General features: G+C 41.5%; 4 protein-coding genes across 4 annotated transcripts; 2 read left to right on the forward strand and 2 right to left on the reverse strand.

Moving 5' to 3' along the window:
• Positions 1-1,009: 1,009 nt before the first annotated feature.
• On the reverse strand, positions 1,010-4,304 carry yju2b (YJU2 splicing factor homolog B). The gene is made up of 10 exons (XM_026303507.1): positions 4,239-4,304; positions 3,915-3,954; positions 3,760-3,813; positions 3,591-3,673; positions 3,359-3,414; positions 3,205-3,265; positions 2,909-3,051; positions 2,530-2,702; positions 2,179-2,317; positions 1,010-1,813 (listed from the first exon to the last, which is right to left on the reverse strand). The coding sequence occupies exons 2-10, from the start codon at positions 3,915-3,917 to the stop codon at positions 1,320-1,322; spliced, it is 1,206 nt and encodes a 401-aa protein (XP_026159292.1). The 5' UTR covers positions 3,918-3,954; positions 4,239-4,304; the 3' UTR covers positions 1,010-1,319.
• A 41-nt stretch (positions 4,305-4,345) lies between these two features.
• On the forward strand, positions 4,346-5,986 carry gtf3aa (general transcription factor IIIAa). Its single transcript, XM_026303490.1, has one exon. It carries the CDS (start codon positions 4,446-4,448, stop codon positions 5,505-5,507), a length of 1,062 nt encoding a protein of 353 aa, XP_026159275.1. The 5' UTR covers positions 4,346-4,445; the 3' UTR covers positions 5,508-5,986.
• A 7,253-nt stretch (positions 5,987-13,239) lies between these two features.
• On the reverse strand, positions 13,240-17,006 carry wdr83 (WD repeat domain containing 83). The gene is made up of 10 exons (XM_026304453.2): positions 16,846-17,006; positions 16,445-16,555; positions 16,042-16,162; positions 15,773-15,878; positions 15,555-15,603; positions 15,288-15,414; positions 14,986-15,053; positions 14,675-14,783; positions 14,246-14,360; positions 13,240-14,092 (listed from the first exon to the last, which is right to left on the reverse strand). The coding sequence occupies exons 2-10, from the start codon at positions 16,545-16,547 to the stop codon at positions 13,937-13,939; spliced, it is 954 nt and encodes a 317-aa protein (XP_026160238.1). The 5' UTR covers positions 16,548-16,555; positions 16,846-17,006; the 3' UTR covers positions 13,240-13,936.
• A 62-nt stretch (positions 17,007-17,068) lies between these two features.
• wdr83os (WD repeat domain 83 opposite strand) lies at positions 17,069-19,440 on the forward strand. Its single transcript, XM_026304454.1, has 4 exons — positions 17,069-17,225; positions 17,823-17,928; positions 18,212-18,309; positions 19,068-19,440. The coding sequence occupies exons 1-4, from the start codon at positions 17,176-17,178 to the stop codon at positions 19,132-19,134; spliced, it is 321 nt and encodes a 106-aa protein (XP_026160239.1). The 5' UTR covers positions 17,069-17,175; the 3' UTR covers positions 19,135-19,440.
• The last annotated feature ends 694 nt before the right edge of the window (positions 19,441-20,134 follow it).

Below are 20,134 nucleotides of genomic sequence, written 5' to 3' on the forward strand. Positions count from 1 at the left end.
GTGTGTATACAGTACCTTTGACGCAAGGGTCTGTAAAGAACAGACAGCTTCATTAGTTAACAAACCTTCAAGTGTAACAAAACTGAGAGTGAGCTGAAACTGGAGATGTTAAACAGCTCACCTTCGTACACCTCCTGTCTGTCCATCAGAGCTGCAGAGGAGCATGAGGAAGAAGATGCTGTGTAACATCCACTGCCCCATGTTGACTGACTGGGAGTCTCAGTGGACTGTGGCCACCAGAGACACGGTCAGCGACTATAGCAGACCCCAAACTCCTCCTGCCTTATTGGAGAGTCATGACGAAGGGGACGTTTCTGACCGATAGTAATGAACTGGCAAACAAAGAGGCTTGATGCAGGAGGGTCAGAATTAAAACAACTTTAAATTTCACAGATTGCATTAACCTCCACTTCACACTGCATGCAGTGTGTTTTTCTTTCCAGTCACTCTTGAATTTTGGTCTAGAACTACTTTTGCTAATTGTGAGCTAACATAATTACAAAACACTCTGCAGTCAGACTGTCATTTTCAACACGCACGCTGATAAGGTCACAACTTTTTCAAGTCTCATTGGTGTCCACGAGCCAGAATAAAGACTTGGAGCCAAAGCCAAAGAAAAATATATCCCAGCCCTTCACAAGAACGGTTCTTGATGAAAACTTCAATTAGTATTACAAAGTATTTTGCAGTGATTTCAAGAATTGAAAACACTTTGTTAACATGTGTAAACAATCTGCAAAGAAATGAGTAAGAATGGTAATGGAAACAACGTCATGTGGTTTGATTAAAACAAGTATTTTGTGCTTGTGATTACTGTGGTCATCATTCAGAACAACTCAAGATACATTTAATGGAAAACCTGGACCAACTTTAAACTTAAAGTTGGTCCAAAATGTCAGCTATATCCACTGATCCTGGGTCTGCATCCAGTGGTGAGCCTTTCATTCTTAAATTCCAATACAGCTGGACTTAGACATGCACACAGAAATGCAAGACAGGTCAAAACTGAGACTTTTACAATATTTTGAATTTAATTTTACAAGATTTGACAAGTGCGTTGCCAGAAACTCAGTAAAACCAAATACATCCGGTGTCTTTGCAAAAGTCCCTCTGTCATCCCACAACACACTTTGACACTGCTTTCTGCCAGCTGGAACAATTAAATAAAAAAATCTGATTCAGACATTTTGTTTAGAATATTTCCATTGTGGCTTGCTGCCATGTTGAACATCTCCATTGTGTTTTATTCCCATGAAAGGTCATGCTGACTTCATGACCTCCATTCACTGAAAACAGAACTTGTTCCATTAAGAGTCGTCTCATTGTCCAGAGTCTGAATCTGAGTCACTGTAGTCTGCCACCAGAGACGTGAGCGCTGCCCTACTTCTGTCCTGCTCCTTCTCTTTCTCCAAGTCCTCTGCCTTCATCTCACCTTTACCCACTTCCTCTGTAGTTTTAGCACAGTCATTTGTCTCTGTTGCGTCTTGACCTGATCGTGTTGGTCTGACAACTGTACTTGAGCTGTCTTTTGTCTGAGTGATTGTTGAAATCTCTCCATCACATGTGCTGACTTCAAGGTCTGACTTGGTGACGGTGGCGCAGGGTACACTTTTGATTCCCGGTCCCCCTGTGCGTTTGCGGATCAGCGGGCTGTGTGAGGATGCAAGGGCTTTGGCTACTGCTGCTTCCTTCCCCTGCAGGCCCAGCTTATGCAGCAAACTGCCCGTAGCACCTCCAGGTGTGGCTGAGGTGGAGTTAAACCACGAACGAGAGGAGATCTCTTTCCGTTTGTTGTGCTTCTTGTCCTCATAGGCTGAGGAGGAATGACAGCAGAATAATTAGGGTGTGTTCTGTTAATATACATATAGAGTGAAGGTGGTTTAATGTCTAAGTATTGTTTCTTTAGTAAAGCACAACTTTTGTCCTGTTAGTGTGTGTCTCATTTGACAAATTTCAATAGCATTTTTTTCTTAAATCCCTGCAGTCAAAAGGGTTTGCAGCATGTAAATGAAGAAACACACATCAAGCTGCTCTGCTACAACAGATGCTGCTCTCATTCAGGCACAGGTCAGGGTCAAATGCTTTCAGTAAATTACTTTTTTGAATTTATTTTAGAGTACAATAAAAGTCATGATGTGTGTTTAATCAATATGTGTGTGTGTGAGATCAGCTACTTACAGTCTGGTGCCTGGTAGGTAAGCAGTGCTGCCAGTTTCTTGTCCTCTTCCTTTTCTGGCAGCAGTGGGATGGACAGGTTTGTCCTCATCCTCACTGCATTGTCTTTCTCCTCTTGCTCAGCCAGAACTTTCTTCTCTGTCTACACCGCCAATTAAATCAGAGCTGTCAGTTTAGTGCTACAAGTACTACAGTTAAATACTGTTAAGTATTTAAACACGGAGCCATAGACTTCATGTCATCGTAAATTCTTCTTTTTTTATGGCAAAATCACAATAAAAGCAGTGACACCATCTCCTTCTCATTCAGTACTTCAGAAAGCTTCATTTCCCTCGTCACTACAAAAAATCCTACCCTGAATTTCCTGCGGAGGCTGCTATTGAGCTGGAAGTCGTCCTTCCATCCGGACTGGTAGTCCTGAATCTCTGACAGAGAAGGCAGAGCCTTTGTAAGCTTCTGCTTGTCCTTCCCACTGTGATCCAGCTTGTACATTGCATCAGTCTCCAGCTTCTCCTTCTCTGTTCGCTCTGTGCAAAGATGCAGAAGAGACAATTGGTTGGCATCATGACAGTTTGACATGAGCTGTAAACTTGAATGATTTAAAAAACAAAAAACTTTCCATCATGATGTTCATTTTCTACCCAATTTGCACCATCAAGACACAGTTCAAACATACCAAGTAAACTGAGCAAGACATTTATTTTTTAATTGATAACAACCATGAATTCTTTACCTGTGGTGAGGATCTGCTCATTTTCAGCCATGTCCCATCGCTCCTCCTTCCTGCGTGCCCCACTCACTATCACATAGTCACAGCTCGCTGGATCTGTCTGCATCTCAATGTAGTTGACACAGAGGTGGCACTTCATCCTAAACCTGACAGATGACATGAAACAGATCTAAATATATTTCATTCTTAATTCTTAAGCCACTTTGTCAGAGAGGCTCCTGATGATTTTCAGTTTGAGGAGATATGAATGAAGTCCATGATATTCAAACCAGCAGTAAACCAGTTCTGCATTTCTGTACCTGTAGATTGGCGTGGTGTAGTAATTCCCCACTTTCTTTTTCTCAGCATTGTAACGGACCCCTGTACAAGCAGATCAACAGCATTATGAAAATTCACAACACACAGTATGCAGCAGGACAAGACTTAATGGATTATGTTGTCCTGCAAACTTACCCATGCCAATGTGATTTTTGCAGCCATCACACCAGATGTTGTAGGGCATCTCAAACCTTTAAGGAAACAAAGCATTTATAAAATCATTTGACGATACTAAAACCTAAATTGTGCCTGGCATCTGCTTTTATAAGTACAATAACAGCAGTGACCATCTCTATAAAAGTGACTTTAGTAGAAATAATATTTTATTTCCAGTGAACATCAAACCATCACTTCTATATATATTAACCTGATAATGAGGATGCCCTGAGACAGCTTCCTGGCCCTCTCCCGCAGAGCATGAGTTTTATGGTAGCCATTGAGGGATCCATGCTAAGGACAAGGAAAGATGAAGATGTAAGTCAGAATCTAAACACAAACACTGGATTAAAAAGACTTGTCTGTGTGATCATACACACCTTCGCCGGATCAAAATCTGGAGGGTAGTATTTGTTTGTTCCTTTTCTTTCACCCTGTCAACAACACAGCACAGTGAACTCTGTTAGCCTTTGACTATTTAAACTCTTGTGGTTAATTTATATTTTGGCAGATGCAGGTTCAGATCATAGCTTACCATAGCGACGACTTTATATCCACACCTGTGATGAATTCACCTTTTTCAAAGTTACAAGAAAATCCATGTCAGAGACAGAACACAACAATACCAACACCTTAGATGTGAAAAACACAGTGAGACTCTGCTTTGCACTTTAACATGCACCACATTAGCTAACATTAGCCAAAGCTAGCTTGCCATATGACGTTGGCACCCTCTTCTTGCAAACGTGAGCATCTTGTAACTAAAAACCAACCTGAAATAAACCCGTTTGTTCTGTGGTTGCTGTTGCGAAGTTCACAATATCTACTATTGTGTGTAAATTTAAAAAAAACAACTTACAAATGCTCCTCTAGCGACACAAACAACCAGCAACCAGCTGAGGCCGACGGGGAATGAATACGTAACTTCCGCGTTTGCAGTGAAACGCAGGAAGTAGCGTCATGGCGAAGAGGATTGTGGGAAGGACCGGCATGTGAGCAGAAAACGTGTCCGGGCCGAGCTGCTTGAGTTTGTAGATGTTCGCTGTTGTTTCTCGGTGTCGTAGAAATGGAAACCAAACCGACGCCGCACAGACTTTACATCTGCTCGTTCCCGAGCTGCTCCAAGACTTATAACAAACAGTGGAAGCTGGACGCGCACCTGTGCGTGCACACGGGGGTGAAGCCGTACGCGTGTGAGCACGACGGCTGCAGTAAGTCGTTCTGTAGCCCCTATCACCTGTCCAGACATGAGCTCACTCACAGCCGAGTGAAGCCTTTTCTCTGCACCGTCGACGGCTGCACCGAGGCCTTCACCACCAACTCGAACCGGGCCAGGCATGTCGACCGTATTCACACTCAGGACCGGAAGAAGTATGTTTGTAGATTTGAGGGCTGCGGGCTCGAGTTCAGGAAGAACAAACAGCTGAAGTCCCACATGTGTGAGCAGCACACTCAGCTGCCCCCCTACCAGTGCACTTACGAAGGCTGCCAGATGAGGTTCGCCTACCCCAGCAAGCTGAAGCGACATGAGAAAGTGCACAGAGGGTATCCCTGCACGGAGGAGGGCTGCGTCTTCACAGGAAAGACCTGGACCGAGTATCTGAAGCACAGGAAGGAGCAGCACCGGGTCAGCCTGAGGTGTGACCAGTGCAGCAAGGTGTTTAGACACTCGTGGTTCTTGGACCAGCATCGGCAAGTCCACTCTGACACGCGGGTGGTCTTCAAGTGCCCACGGGACGGCTGTGACAGGTCCTTCACCACCACCTTCAACCTGCAGAGTCACATCAGCTCCTTCCATGAGGGGCTGCGGCCCTTCGCCTGCACCCACGCAGGCTGTGCGAAGACCTTCAGCATGAAGCAGAGCCTCCAGCGTCACAGCGTAGTCCATGACCCAGAGAGGAAAAAGCTGAAGATACCCAGACCCAGAAGATCCCTTGCTTCCAAGTTGAGCGGTTACAGTGAAGCAAAGAGAGTGGTCTGCAAAAACCGGAGGAAGCCTGAATCGGACAGCGTGTCTGCCCACGAGCCGACAGATCCACCTGGTGCTGTTGAGTTGGTGTCCCTCCTGCAGGACTCGTCCCTGCTGTGCCTCCCCGCTGTGGACACACTGAACCTTGTAATGCCCTGACGGCACCTTCAACTGTAGCTCTTCACACCAGCACTATGAGGACAGCACATACTATACTTCATAAGAGCATTTATAAAGTATTATCATTTCTAACTTGGTTGTTTGAAGTCTTGGTGTCTTGATTTCTGTTCCCGTTATTAAAAATTTGGACACTGGAGCTGTTTGGGTTGATATGCTGGGACTTCACAGACCAGACTGAGCTGATATAATCTACTGTTTATCTGACGCCCACAGGAACAGAACTAGATCCTGGGCTTTGTTCCGTACGGGTGATGATGACTGTGGTTCTCTCCTGTGTTTAAATTTTGTTTTGGGGATTTCTTTGGAATTTCTGGAGCCACATTGTAAAATGTTGATAAAAGAAAATGTGATTTGAAATTCTAAGATTATTTTGCTTATATTATGGAAATATAACTGTACAGAAAGATGGTATTTGCTAGAATAAAACCTGTAGATACCTTGAATATATTTTGAATGTATTTTGTGTCTGAGTAGTATTTATTGCTCTTACAGTGTTTGTTAAGCCCAACGTAGGACCCTATGGCATCTTGTTTGGGAGAATAATGGAATAAGTTGGTCTTTAATCACTGGGAAATAAGTGGTTTGACAGGAGTGAGAGTAATTATTTTTTTTACCTGCAGGACATCAAACAGGAAAATAGTCCAAAGTTAGATTTAAATAAGTGTTTGTCCATAAAGAAATGTTTGCAAGCTCATCAACACCTGTGGAATGAACTGAGCAGCAACTCTTTTGGCTGAATGGTAGAAAATCCTTGTAGCCACCAGGTCAAAATGTGGTGAAACTGCTTCATAAGTTGAGTGGAGGCAGATGGTGCAGCAGGTTGTAGCCATTGTTTTGGAATTACATGACCATATAGATGAAATATTTACATTTTCATATTGTGTACTTTGTTTGGGTGTCCACACACTTCTGGTCATGTTGGTATGCATCTTAAACCAGGTGAGGGGTGTGTGCTGTCAGTGAAACCACTGGCTGCACAGATCCTCTGGAAATAAAACCTGCAGATTCTTGTGATGACACACAGTGGAGTTTCTCAGACCTGAGCAGATTTACGACGTAAACAGGAGCAGCTCTGCGCGAGTTTGAGATTCCGGGACTAAATCCTCTCCGAATATTTCCAGTTACAGGAAGGCTGCTCCCTACATTCCTGCCTCACTCGGCTCAGACGAGCCCTATATGGTCCGACTGTCTGACCAGCTTATCCAGGAATGCACAGCAGACCTCATCCAATTAGTTTTCATATTGTTTACATATAACTTGTGATGCTCTCTGATCGTATCCTCTTGTTTTTTCCTACATGGATGTTGAAGTGACAAAACCTGAATTCGTCATGTGGAACAAATATGTCTTGATGTCACTGTTCCCGTAACACTGCAAACACAAGCGCACACTGTGTAATAACAGGGTTACTTCAGTGGAAGATCGTGCTAAGAAACAAAAAATCACTTTGGATTGGAAACATATTTATGTGTTTTTTAGTTTTGATTCAACTTTAGCCAGTTTGTCTCTTATTTGGTTTGGTCACTAAAAATAACATGTTTGTCACTATTTTTCACACACAGTGCTAGATTTGTATTCAATATTTAAATCTCACGGTTCGGTGTGTACATACGTTTCCTGCTCTATTTTTACCTCTTGCTATCAGCTCTGGCAATAACAGACTATTTAGCCTAGTCTGGACTCATGCCTGAGCCTCACTGTGTCTGTCTGTGAAGATAAAGACTTGAGTATTTTGGGCTCGTTATAGCTTATCTCTATCTTTTAGTACTTCAACAGACAGAAAAATGTCCTTTCAGGCCATTTGATAGGCATTATGTGATTAAGTGGCACAGGGCTTAATATGAAAGATTTTGTAATTAAGATAATCATTTGTTAAAAAGGCAGGTCCATAAAGAAAAATAAAAAAGATCCGTTAGCAGCCCAGATGTTAGAGAAGCTGCAGGTCACAGTCGGAAATGTTTAGGTCTTGAATATGTAGTTTCTGTATGATGCAGTTTATTAAAAAACACACATTGATTTTTTAACTTTTTAAAAAATTGTTCTTTTATTAAGTAGTTTCTTATATTATCACATTTATTGTGTAAAACTGTAAAATTATATGATTGTACCTAAACAACCTAAGTTCTGAAACAACATGCAGTGGTGGAAGTACTGTAACATCAGGCATCTAATGGTGCTGCTTTGTAATATCAATAATGGCATTAGAGTATGTGCATTTTCACTTCATGGGTTTCTAGTTTTGCAACAGGATCTGATGGTATGTTCAGATCTGGCCACATTGATCAACTGTCAACATTTTGTGTCTTTTCTTCTTTCACAGAAACTGATGCCACGTTCTTTCCATTCCTGTCGTCTGACAGCTCTGAATTCCAGACTGGCTCTGTAGGCCATAATCCAAAGGCTCTATCTGCCCTGTATTTCTCCCACCACCTCCTCCTCTGCTTTCCCTCTGCCTTTTCATCTCTCGCTTGGCCTTCATCCTCCTGTCCTCCTGTTGAGAGGTGGAAGGAATGTGTCAGGCCCTTTGCCCTTTAATGTGCTTCTTTGTCTGCAAAGAATGGGGAAGTGGAAGGTTTGTGTGTGAAGGGTTTTGCTCACCTGAAGACAGCTGGGACATGTGCAGACTGATATTGTCTGTATTTACAGAATGTCCAGAAAAGACAAGGTTGCATTTACGGACAGGCACCTAAAAGCAGCCCACTATGATCACCGTGCCCCTGAGAGTATCTGGGCTGGGTTTAGTGTATTATCACTTGGACTGCTCTTTGATGTGTTTACCTTTTTCTGAAATTTGTGAGTTCCAAAAACGGACCGGCTAACTAAAGGAGGGGTCCACTATTAAACCCTGAAACCAATATGTTCATTGTTCATAACACAAAGAAATTTTTTCCCAGAATGATTGACCTTCAAGGCAGCACGGTGGTTTAGTGGTCAGCACTGTTGCCTCACAGCAAGAAGGTTCCTGGTTTGAAACCCATCAGGGACCCTTCTGTGTGGAGTCTGCATGTTCTCCCTGTGCTTGTGTGGGTTTTCTCCAGGTACTCTGGTTTCCTCCCACAGTCCAAAAACATGTATGTCAGGTTGATTGGTGACTCTAAATTGCCCATAGGAGTGAGTGTGAGTGTGTGAGGTTGTTTGTCTCTATGTGGCCCTGTGATGGACTGGGGACCTGTCCAGGGTGGACCCCTGCCTTTCACCCAAAGAGAGAGCTGGGACAGGCTCCAGCTGATCCCTGAGACCCTGGTTAGGACTAAGGGGGTATAGATGATGGATGGATGGATTGACCTTCATGTCCTAAGGCAACAATTGTTGACCTGTTATTTCTCTTCACCTAGCTCAGTGTCTCTGGCCATGCCGTGGATTACTACAGGAGCTGAATAAGGTCATTTGCTGTATACCGGCACAACACAGCTGGTCTCAAACAAATTAACTCCAAAAATTCTCACAATTCACAACCACGGCAGGTGACTACCTCATGAAGCTAGATAGGATTTTCAAAATAGTGTGTGAGGAGGAATCTACAACATTCATTCATTCATCCATTACCTATACACATCCATCCATCCATCCATCATCTATACCCCCTTATTCTTTAACCAGGGTCACAGGGATCAGCTGGAGCCTATCCCAGCTCTCTTTGGGTGAAAGGCAGGGGTCCACCCTGGACAGGTCACCAGTCCATCACAGGGTTGAATCTACAACATATTTTGCTAAAACACATTATTGATTACTACATAATTCCATATGTGTTATTCTGTTAGGTCAATGTATTACACATTTAATTTATACTTAATATTTCCTGACCTTTGTAGTATTTATAATTTTACTTTATAAATTAACACGAGCGATTTAGTCAAATTTGCTCCTTTAGAATCAGACTGAACGGACTAAAGTAGGGGAAGATCTTGCATAAAAATGCAGCCATTTGCCATTTTTATTAGTAATTTAGTGCAGTTTCCAACCTGTTCTCCTTAAAAGGATTATTGAAATTCCTGGCAGTAAATTCTGTGCACCATTAATAGATCAAGATTTAGAGGTGATTCCTTTGTAATTCATATCAACAGAGTTATAATACATGAGAATGTGGCTGTTTAACTGTCATAAATCAAATCAGTAAATCTCATTGGACACACTCCTCTTGTCTCTGTATAACTAATTGAAACCAGGAGTCAGGTATTAACAAAGCGCTGTGAAACTAATGTTATTTGTTGTAATTAATTAATTTATTGCCTGCATTGTAATGCTTATATCTTAATATATGCATTGGTTGATTCATTCTTTATTTTCCTCTAACTCTTTAGCTTCTATTCCAGTGTGTAATTGCATTTCACCGTCACTTTCTTTCATTTTATTCTAAGATTCTTACTGACAGGTGTCCCACAAGGAAGCGTTTGGGTGAACAGGTGAGTCTGAATAACGACTGAATTATTGTGCCTCGGCTTCATGTTCAGGTCATGTGCCTGACATACGTAGGTTCTGTGAGTTTGGAGGAGCAATTTATAATCACTAACACCTTCCCCAGAATCCAGACAGGTTACAGTCTTCATTAGAGTCTTTGTGTTATGGCTATGCCATTTTATCAAAAGGTTTTGAAAGTAATTGTTTTAATTGTCAAATATATTAAATCCCCTAACTAAAGTTAAAGGAAACTTTTTAATGTTTGTCTTTTATTTTTTACATGATGTCCCTAATACATCATGTAAAGCTCTGTGTGGTTTGGTCTGAAATGTGCTACACAAACATGCCAACACGGTGCAGGTGCACTACTAAATCTGTCTGCCTGGCAGTAATACGGGCAATTTTAATAAACTGAAAAATACATTAAAGTAACTAAAACAGTTTTGATGAGTGGCTCAGAGACAGAAACAATGCTGTGAGAAGCGGCATGGTCTTTCACACCAGCTGTATAAAATTCAAAACGCCTCACGGACCTGCTGAGAACAGTTTTCTGTTTCGGAAAAGTAAAGACAGCAGACACCAGAATTTATCACTAACGATGGCTTCATCCTGTTCAAGTGCCCCATTCAGCCACAGCAAAATATCTAAAGTGTCTTCAAGAGGCAGAATAAATGCCAATTGTTTGGCATCTCACAAATTATTTGCTTTTCATTTCACAGCCTGAATATCATCGGTCTCTCAGTAAGGTGCACAGAGGCGGTACACTACACCTGGATGGCAGACACAGAGTCCAAATATGCACTTTCTTGCAAGAGCGAATTCCACACACTCCCTGTTTGGGCACTATAGCTATTACTTAATGTAGATTCTACATATTCTACATGTCAGACACACATTGCTGATGAAATCCCTCAATTTATGGACGCCTCTAGACGAGTCACCCATTGTGGAATGTCTGCTGAGACGGGCCCTGCGATGTTCTAATTATAACCTCCCGTCTTCTTTAGTGTCGGGCCTTTTTTTCTTTTCTGTATGGATCCTCAGATGTGATGTTTATTGTAAGAAAAATGACAAAGAGAATACACAAAGGGCCTTTTTAACATTCCTCAGTGACTCATCCTGCCCTTGAACTTCCACTGCACTTCCTCCTTTACATTTCCTACATGGATCATTTCTATGTTTATGTGTTGATAAAACTCTGTCTATGACTGTATCTCTTGGCTGTGTTTCCAGCTGCCTATCTACTGATTCATTTTTCACACATACCTCGCAGTGTCATTAAAGTGACATCACTGTCCACTCCTTAGCAGCTTTCAAGAAACCCCAACCATGAGGAATCCATATTGCCAGGGTCCAACATCCTTTGGAAAAACATCTGGGGGAAACTCAACAATAAACCAGTGATTTACACCAATTAGATAATCCCAACAGGACAAATTCTGGGTCAAGCGCCCGCTTGCCTTCCTACTCTCCCTGTCAGGCTCAGGTGAGTGGGATAGTCTGTTGGCAAGTAACGGGTTAGTGTCTGTCTCCCCCCTACACCTCGTCTCATCCCTTCACCCCCCTTCATCTCCGAGGGCTATATATTGGAGGTTGTGACTCGCTGCATCTTAAGCATCACTAGACCCAGAGACACTTGCAGACATACAAACACAGAAGTGTCTGTTTCATTGTGAGCGGCGGTGCTGACGAAGAGCAGACTGTAAAGATGAGGTCCCTGTTGAAGCTGGCTGTGATTCTGTTCTGTGTACGGAGGGGAGAGGGCCACTGGCTGAGATCACTGATTGGTAAGTGATCATGACCTATGAACTTTTGAGCAAAACCTAATTTTTTCATGCTTCAAGAGCAGTATGCTAAATATTTTGGTGAAACTTGGACTCGAATCACTTATCACTTTAACATTTTTGTGCCTCTAAAGTGATTATTTTCTAGCAAATGTATAACTAACGGGTAAAGATTGAAATTAGTTGCCCTGGACTGATTTTCTACCAGAAAATATAGTTATTTTGTTTTTTTTCTTTTCCAGATCAGAAACAAGGAACAGCATCTCCACACACATCTTCTAATGAGAACAAAAGAAGCAGATATTCAGCTGACAGCCAATCAGAAGCATCTGGAGTCAGCTCAGCACCTGATCCCATCATTCCAATCCCAGCCCGGGCACGTCGCTCTACTGTGGACTCCCAGTGTGGCCTGCGCTCCATCCTGCTGCAGGTTCGAGACCTCGGGCTAGGCTACGACTCTGATGAGATGATCCTTTTCAAATACTGCAGTGGGACATGCCCTCGAGTTCGCTCCAACCACGACCTCACCCTGACAAACCTGCTGCTAGGTGGGTTGCTCCCCCACTCGACACCTGGGCAGCTGTGGCACAACGCACCCTGCTGCAGGCCCACCCACCACGAGGACGTCGCCTTTCTCGACAACTCACACCGGTGGCACAAGGTGGAGAAGCTGTCTGCCTCGGACTGCAGCTGCGTGGGCTAGAAAGCCACATGTAGACAGGTGAAAGGGGGGAGGTGAGAGTGCAGGGGTGTGTGATGATTGTGAGGACAAAGTGATTCTGTGGGGACAAGTTTACTGTGATGTAAATGAAGAGTTTACTTGCAAAATGACCCAGCGTTGCAGAACATGAAGCCTATTCTTATGAAGTTATGTCAAAATCAGTGAGCACAACATGAAGCTACAACGTGAAACTCTCATAAATCCAGTGTGTTGATTTAAGCGTTTTGACTTCAACAGGGGCCACATTAAGAACAGGATTTTAGGACCGTTGGCTCCTACAAGCTTTTAAAACTACTGTGGCAGCAGTCAAGCTGGAAGGCTACTAATTTTAGTTTGCTTTCTGAAAAAAGGGAGTTGTTCATGTGATGTGACTTCTTTTTAAAAACTGAAATCATTGCTCGTGTTAACTGACTATGCCTGAATCTGTATCTTAACTTCCCTACAAGATTCTACTACAAACTACTTGAGTGTTTTTTATAAATAAGGTGCCACCTATTTATTTAAAATCATCAGTGCAATTATGGTGTTGACAGTAGAATGGATCACGTATGACGCGGCGCAGATAACAGTGGAGCTCTTTACAAGTCAGACTTAGTCCTGCAACAGTTTCAAAAATGTATTTATGTAAGATAAGTTATTTATTTATTTTGATGCCATTCTTTTGTTTTGCTGATTAACTTATTTGTAATGAGCTCATCTGTATGTTCATTTTGTGTACAGTCGCTTAAAAATAAACTTGCACAGAACTAATTGGTATTTATGGGAGTTTGATTAGTGTAAAAAGACAAATTATATAATATTGGGCAACTTACATTAGAAAAAGTTTATTCAAGGCTTAAAAATGTATAAAAATATATGAATGTGTACATCATTAAGTCCATCTGTGGTATGTACACAAAAGGAACATATTTAACTTTTAGAAATCCTTCAGGAGATGAAAGCAGATTCATATCTACATTGTGTATTCTGTACATCTGTAAACTAAAGCTAAACAACATTTGAATTACTGTATTACTGAATAACTGTAAGGCTAAAGGACATAATGAAGAGTAGTATCCTAGCAGGAGATTTAACAGTTTCTGGCTGGCTGCTGTGTATTGTCATACCTCCATTATGACTACAAAAAACATTTATGTCTCTGGGGATTTTACGCAGGTTAAGTCAGTTAATAAACAATTTAAGGCAATTAATTTTTCATTCATCTCTAAGAAGGAGCAGAACAAACCTAATTCAACAGACGTGTACACATTTCACTGGTGCTGATGACGTGTATGTCCTGAAGATTACAGCACCGAACCACCAGACTTCTCAGACAGAATAAAAGTATGTGTGAGCATCTGTGTCCCTGCCATGTTATTGTTTATTATGTCTAGCATTTTAACTAGACCTCCTAGGGTCAGAATACCATGTTTCAAACCTCTGATGTTCATACAACATGTACCTGGCTATTGGACAAACTCAATCTTCTCAGCCCGTGAAGGTAACTTTTGACAGTTTCACCCTCTCTACGTGGCCATAGCATCTTCCTCTTTCTCCTCTTCTTCTGCCCCCCACACCTGGACTCGTCCCTCCATGGCTGTGAGGAGGCAGGTCTCTGTGGGGTGGAAGGACAGCGACTGGACAACAGCTTTTCCCACTGGGAGCTTCAATGACAAAGAGCCCTGAAAGTCAGAAAGTCAACAAACCATTACATTTGTGTGTCTTCAGTTAACTCCCTTAGACTGATGGGCATTAAACTTGGCAAACAAAAAGCTTCAATCCACTGGAGCTCTGATAAAATGTTAAACCTGTTACACATGGACCCAGATGCTTACTTCCACCAGGTCCCAGCAGTAGACGTATCCATCCTCTGAGCAGCTCAGGACATGTGTGTCTCTAATGGACAGGCAACAGTCCAGCTTGTACCCCTTCATCTTATGTCCTGTATACCTGAATGAAACAAACATGTGTCAAGATTAATATGATGTCAGTGATATTATTACTTAAGATAACTAAGTCCTAATGTTTATTTGCATATTTCACCCAAAATACACATTTATAGAAGGAACAGATTGGCCGCATCTTTATGTTCTTGTGCACTAAAAAGCCAAATTAGTTCTGATTACTGCTGTACCCTAGTATTCTCTGCTGGGGTTTAAAAATGCTTGAACTGATTTAAAGTCTGGTGAATTAAGACAAAATGCAAAGTATCTACTTTGTCCCTTAAGGAAATTAAAAACAGTTAACCACCATACTGCACTCACTCTCCCAGCATTTCCCCAGTGCTCTTATCCAGTAGCCTGACTGTTGAATCCAGACTGGAACTCAGAGTGCATTGACCATCTTGACTGAAACACACACATGTGATGGGACCTGGGAGACACAAACACAATTTACAGGATTCTGCATTATAATTTTCAATGCAAATGTAACTTTTCCATGGTTAATAAATAAAGGTTGGTTAGTTTACTCTCTCTACTATAACAAATATGTCTGCTATGGTTACTAGTGGCCAGTATTAGTTAATGTTATTACTCTTTATAAATGTTTAAAAGACATGAGGAGGATTACTAACTGTTGATGAAGTCAACATGCAGCTGTCCCATTCTCAGGTCATAGCGCCTCACTCTGCCATCCACAGACCTAAACAGAAGATTTCAATCTAAAATCTGAAGTGGTCTATCTTGTGAAAGGTAGATGGAAGAAGCATAAAGCTAAGAGAATATACTTCCAGTTTGAATATACAGTGCTGCTGTCTGAATGAGCAGGAGGTATACATAAAGTGATACATGCATTTGTGACCAAAAAAGTCTCAACTCAAACATGAGAATGATTTTTAACGGGTTTCATCGCATTAGCTGTGTCTGCTCTGCTGACCCGGCAAGCAGCTCGTGCTGTGCCACCTTAAGGCTGCTGATGCTGTCCCGAGCCTCGTCAAGAACCTGGATGGGCTCAAATCTTCTAGACCTGGTGTCCCAGCATCGAACTGTCCCATCTATGGACCCTGATGGTGATAACACAGAGCACAGTCTTCACATTAATACAGACCAAGTAATCTACAAAGACAACTCAATTTTCAAGTGGAGAGATACTTCATGTACTTGTAGTAAAGTTCAGTAACTATTGTGCTTTTTGAAGACTCACCAGACAAGACGACAGTTGCTTCCTCATTAAACTGGACACAGTTGATTTTCTGTAAACAGAAAATTCAAGTGAGCGTTTGAAAAACCAATAAAGAGCAAAGTATGGAAACCCAAAAGAACAAGAAAATAAAACTGAAGCTGCTATAAGTTTACATTTAAAGTTTTTAAATGGAATGGACATCAGGTAACACAGACTTATAAGCATATAAACTGACTGACCCCAGCGTGACCTCGGAGTTTACGTATGACCTGGCCTGTAGCAACATCCCACAGCATCACTGTCTTGTCAGAACTGCAGGAGCAAATCTGGCTATTGTCATATGAACTGTGGAAGCAGCCAATGAGAAAAAGCACTGTTAATTAAGACAAGAGCTTGTCAGGAGTTGTGGTAATGAGCTGTTATATAATTCAGTATCAAGACTGTAATCGTTCTTTATATTCATCAGCATTAACATTCCTCTTTAGGAGGCTGTGACACCCTGCCTCACCTATCTGCATCCAGAACCTCATATCCGTGGCCACTGTATGTCTTCAGCAGGGTCCCTCGGCTCACGCTCCACAGCTTTAGAGATTTGTCACTGCCACAGGACAGCAGGTAGTTCCCATCAGCTGATCACACAGGGAAAGATGCAACAATATATATGTGTCATTTAACAAGGGTCCTCAAAGGAGGTTAAGGAACTGATGGTGCATGCTGAAGGTTCTGCAGGCTGCATGCTTGGATAAGAACTAAAATAAATATGACACAACTACAGTGAAGCACAGGTGGTGTAAGTGAACCAGACTACTGTCAGATGACATCATGCAGTTTGTCAACAACCCTGCAGCAAATGATGATGACAGCTCAACTGTGTCCAAAAGAGGACAACAAATATTCCGTCTCTTTCTTACCGTTGAAGCGAACAGCCCTGACAGCTCCTTGCTGACAGTCTATGGTCCTGAGCAGATGCTGGGGAAGCTGAGGAGCCTGGGGTCTGGGCTGAGGGAACGCCATGACAAAACCTGTGGGGGGAAAACACAACACAAACACGCAGTAATGGCCTCCCCTTTATAAAGTTAATTATGATGAAGATGTATATATATATACTTTAACAAAGCTTTAAATCTAGTTTACAGAGATAAATCAATTTTGGTCTAACTACTCGATTAGACAGTAGATTCATCTAAACAGGTGTGTTTTACTGAACAGGGGAATGCCAACTGTTAGCTAACTGTTAGCTAACGTAGGCTAATCAGTTCCTGCTCCCACTAGTTTTTAACACACTACCGACTTAGCTAGCTAGTTAACTTACTTGTTTGACCAGAGATTAATTTCTGGAGAAGGCCATGTTGTTATTTCCAGGTATAATAATTAAAATACGTTCAGTCCCAGTTCGTAGCCGTCATTAAGGTTCCTCCATTCATTTTACCCAACATATTTGGAAATACGCGCAATGCACACTGGGATCTCGCACCTGTGTCAAAATAAAAGTTAAAAACAAAACATCCTACTAAAGATTACTGTGCACCTTTATTTTGAAATTCGCCGGACATAGCTAACTCCTGTTCTCCGGCTAAGGGGAGACTCATCAGCTGTTTGTCGATTTCAGGAGTTATAATTTTATTTTTTTCAGGGCTGTAGTATGTCGGTCAACAATATGGCAGACCCAAGGCGACAAAATAAGATTTTAAGGTGACGATTTTATGAGGAAAGCCGAGCTTTATAGGATTTAGCTGGAATTAGCCGAGTTAGCGAACACCTAGCTAGTTAGCTAACTTGTTAGCCTCCAGTGAGTGTATAGCCTAAACGGATAAGCAGTATCATCATTTTATTGTAAAATTCAACAATATACGAAAACGTAAAGCCACCACACGAAGCTAATTACTTAACATTTAATTTCGGCTGCCAATACTTTGTCACTTAGCTAAATGTATCTTAATATCTTAATGATGTTTTAGCAAATGAGTAGTTTGTTCGTATGTTGACACCTTTGTCCTCAGGTGTTTGTGTATTTTTGCCTACATTTTTTTGGTTTGGTGGTCTAACTAACTGGGTTTGGACAGTTCTCTTTTAATTTAGTGGTAGCAGCATATCAATACGCATATTTTATTGATAGAGCCCAATAACACAAACTTGCCTCAAGGAGCTTTACAACAGTACAGCCTGACAGGTCTGTCCCTGACAGACCATGAATTATTCTGTTCATTAGCCAGAAAAAATAGTATTTATTATGCTGCACAAGTGGGGAAAAAAGTGGTGTGTTATTAATATACATTTGTGGTGTTTTAGATACAAGCCTCCCAGCACAGAGTCCAACCCCACGCTGGAAGACCCCACGCCTGACTACATGAACCTGCTCGGCATGATCTTCAGCATGTGTGGACTCATGCTGAAGGTGATTTACATGCAGGCACATGAACTTATACACTTTTTGACTCCAATTTACATTTTATTCTCAGGTTCTGTATGTTGGTATGTTGGTGTGTGTGTGTGTGTGCTAAAGAGGTGTTATATAAAAGGTAAACTCACAATCTTAGATGAAATAGTGAACCACTTGGACCACTACACCCAGTTCATCTTCACTAGTATAAGTTTGTCAATTTAAAAGGAATGTCTGTTAACTGGAATAACTTCTGATTTCCTATTAACTGAATTTCCAACCTGTGTCTGTGTTTTAGTTGAAGTGGTGTGCCTGGATCGCAGTCTACTGCTCTTTCATCAGCTTTGCAAACTCCAGAAGCTCAGAGGACACTAAGCAGATGATGAGCAGCTTCATGTGAGGCACCATGTGTTTATGCATACAAGATATTCCATTTGTGTATCATTTTACATTAACAGATGGTTCTTCCACGGCACTACAGGAGAGCAGATATGCAAAGAGGGAAACGCTCCTGGTCCATCATCCAGCTGAGGCTGTATTTAAGACAAGCTTGGTGCACTCATAGTTTAGTAACACAAAATGTCAGGCTCAGCAAATCACCTCAGACAATGACCTTAATGCACCAGCCTCACAAGCTGTTTCTAGGACAGTTTTAGTGTATTTGCTAATAGCGAAGATATAATGCACATATAAACCGGATGAAAGAGCAGAGCAAGCAAGGTGCTGTATATCACTGTGTTATAAACAAAACATCATATTGAATTTTTAAACATGAACCACACTTTGTTTTTGCTACATAGGCAGTAAGCGAAAAGTAATTTGAAAAAGTCACACTTCACAAACAAAGCTGCTCAAAACCTCAATGAATGCAAACAAGAAAGAAAATTGCGAGGTAGCAAGCACAATTCTACCCCACGAATGCCAAAACACATAAGTGTTAAACTGCATTCAAATTGTGTCTCTGCATGCAAACAGTGAAATTTAAAATGTCCTAATATATTACACTTTTTGTAGTTTTTATAATCCACCAAAATATATTTCAGAACAAGAGATTTATTAAAGAACGCACTAAGAGGGTCAAGGGCAGTTTGACTGTGAAACTCCAACTGCACACTTTACATGATGTCTTTTCCCCTGTCCCCTGCTCTCTGCAGGTTGTCCATCTCAGCAGTTGTGATGTCCTACCTTCAGAATCCACAGCCAATGTCACCGCCATGGTAACCAGGGGCCAATCACAGAAGAGCATGGATGTGAACGCTGTAGTGGGTGATGAGGCAGCTGATTGGAAAAATAACCCAGAGACAAAGGAAAATAAAGTGACAGAAAGAGAAGAAGAGATAGAACACATCACCAGGAGCGGTGAACTGTAAAGAGGAGAGATTAGATGGTCTTTGATTGTCTTCTCTTGTTTTTCTCTTTTTTAACATTTTCTAAGTTTTTTGTTTGTTGATGAAAACTTTGAAATTTGACTGTTTGATTGACCTGCTGCATGATGTCACAATTAAAACTGCACTGTTTTAAAACAAACTGCTTTCTTTTGTTTTGTCTTTTGTCCACATTTAAAATTACAACATATCCTCTATAAGTGGAAATTATTGTTTATGTCAGCACTCAGTAGTAATTACAGCTGTAATTCTTGTATTTTGTAGAAAGTTCCGATATATCAAACTTGGGGCTAAATATTACCAGGAAGCCCCTCGTCTGATTTCAGTGTAACTTAATGTACGCAGTAATACCCTTAATGTCTGTACTGCCTTTCAGAGTCACAAGGACATGAATTTAAATAAGACACAGTTAAATTACATCTGTTGTCAACAAGTCTATAACAGATTTAAATTGTCTGCATGAAAATTACAATGTAAATGTTGTATTAAGCCCATCACTGGTATAATCTATCTAGTCCTTTCTCTCAACTGGTATTGCCCTGCTCTTTGTGTGTGTGTGTGTGGTGATGACAAGATGCTGGGGGTCAGCTGGATGTGGGACTGATTTAGTGCCATTATAACCCAAGTGTCTCAAGGCCTGGTTCTGCTTCATGCATAAGGAGTAGGCACTCAAGCTGTTTGGCCTGCACCCACATATTCTGCTGGATTTTCTCCTGATTTTGTCCCACATGCTGCTGACCCCTCTCTTCTCTAGAGCTTTTGTGGAGTTTTTTTTTTTTAATAGTGTATGTGTGTTTCACTGCTATCATCAGGATTGACTGTTTTAACATCAGCTT

This window comes from Mastacembelus armatus, chromosome 1 (assembly GCF_900324485.2).
Source record: "Mastacembelus armatus chromosome 1, fMasArm1.2, whole genome shotgun sequence".
In the NCBI taxonomy this organism is placed as follows: Eukaryota; Metazoa; Chordata; class Actinopteri; order Synbranchiformes; family Mastacembelidae; genus Mastacembelus; species Mastacembelus armatus.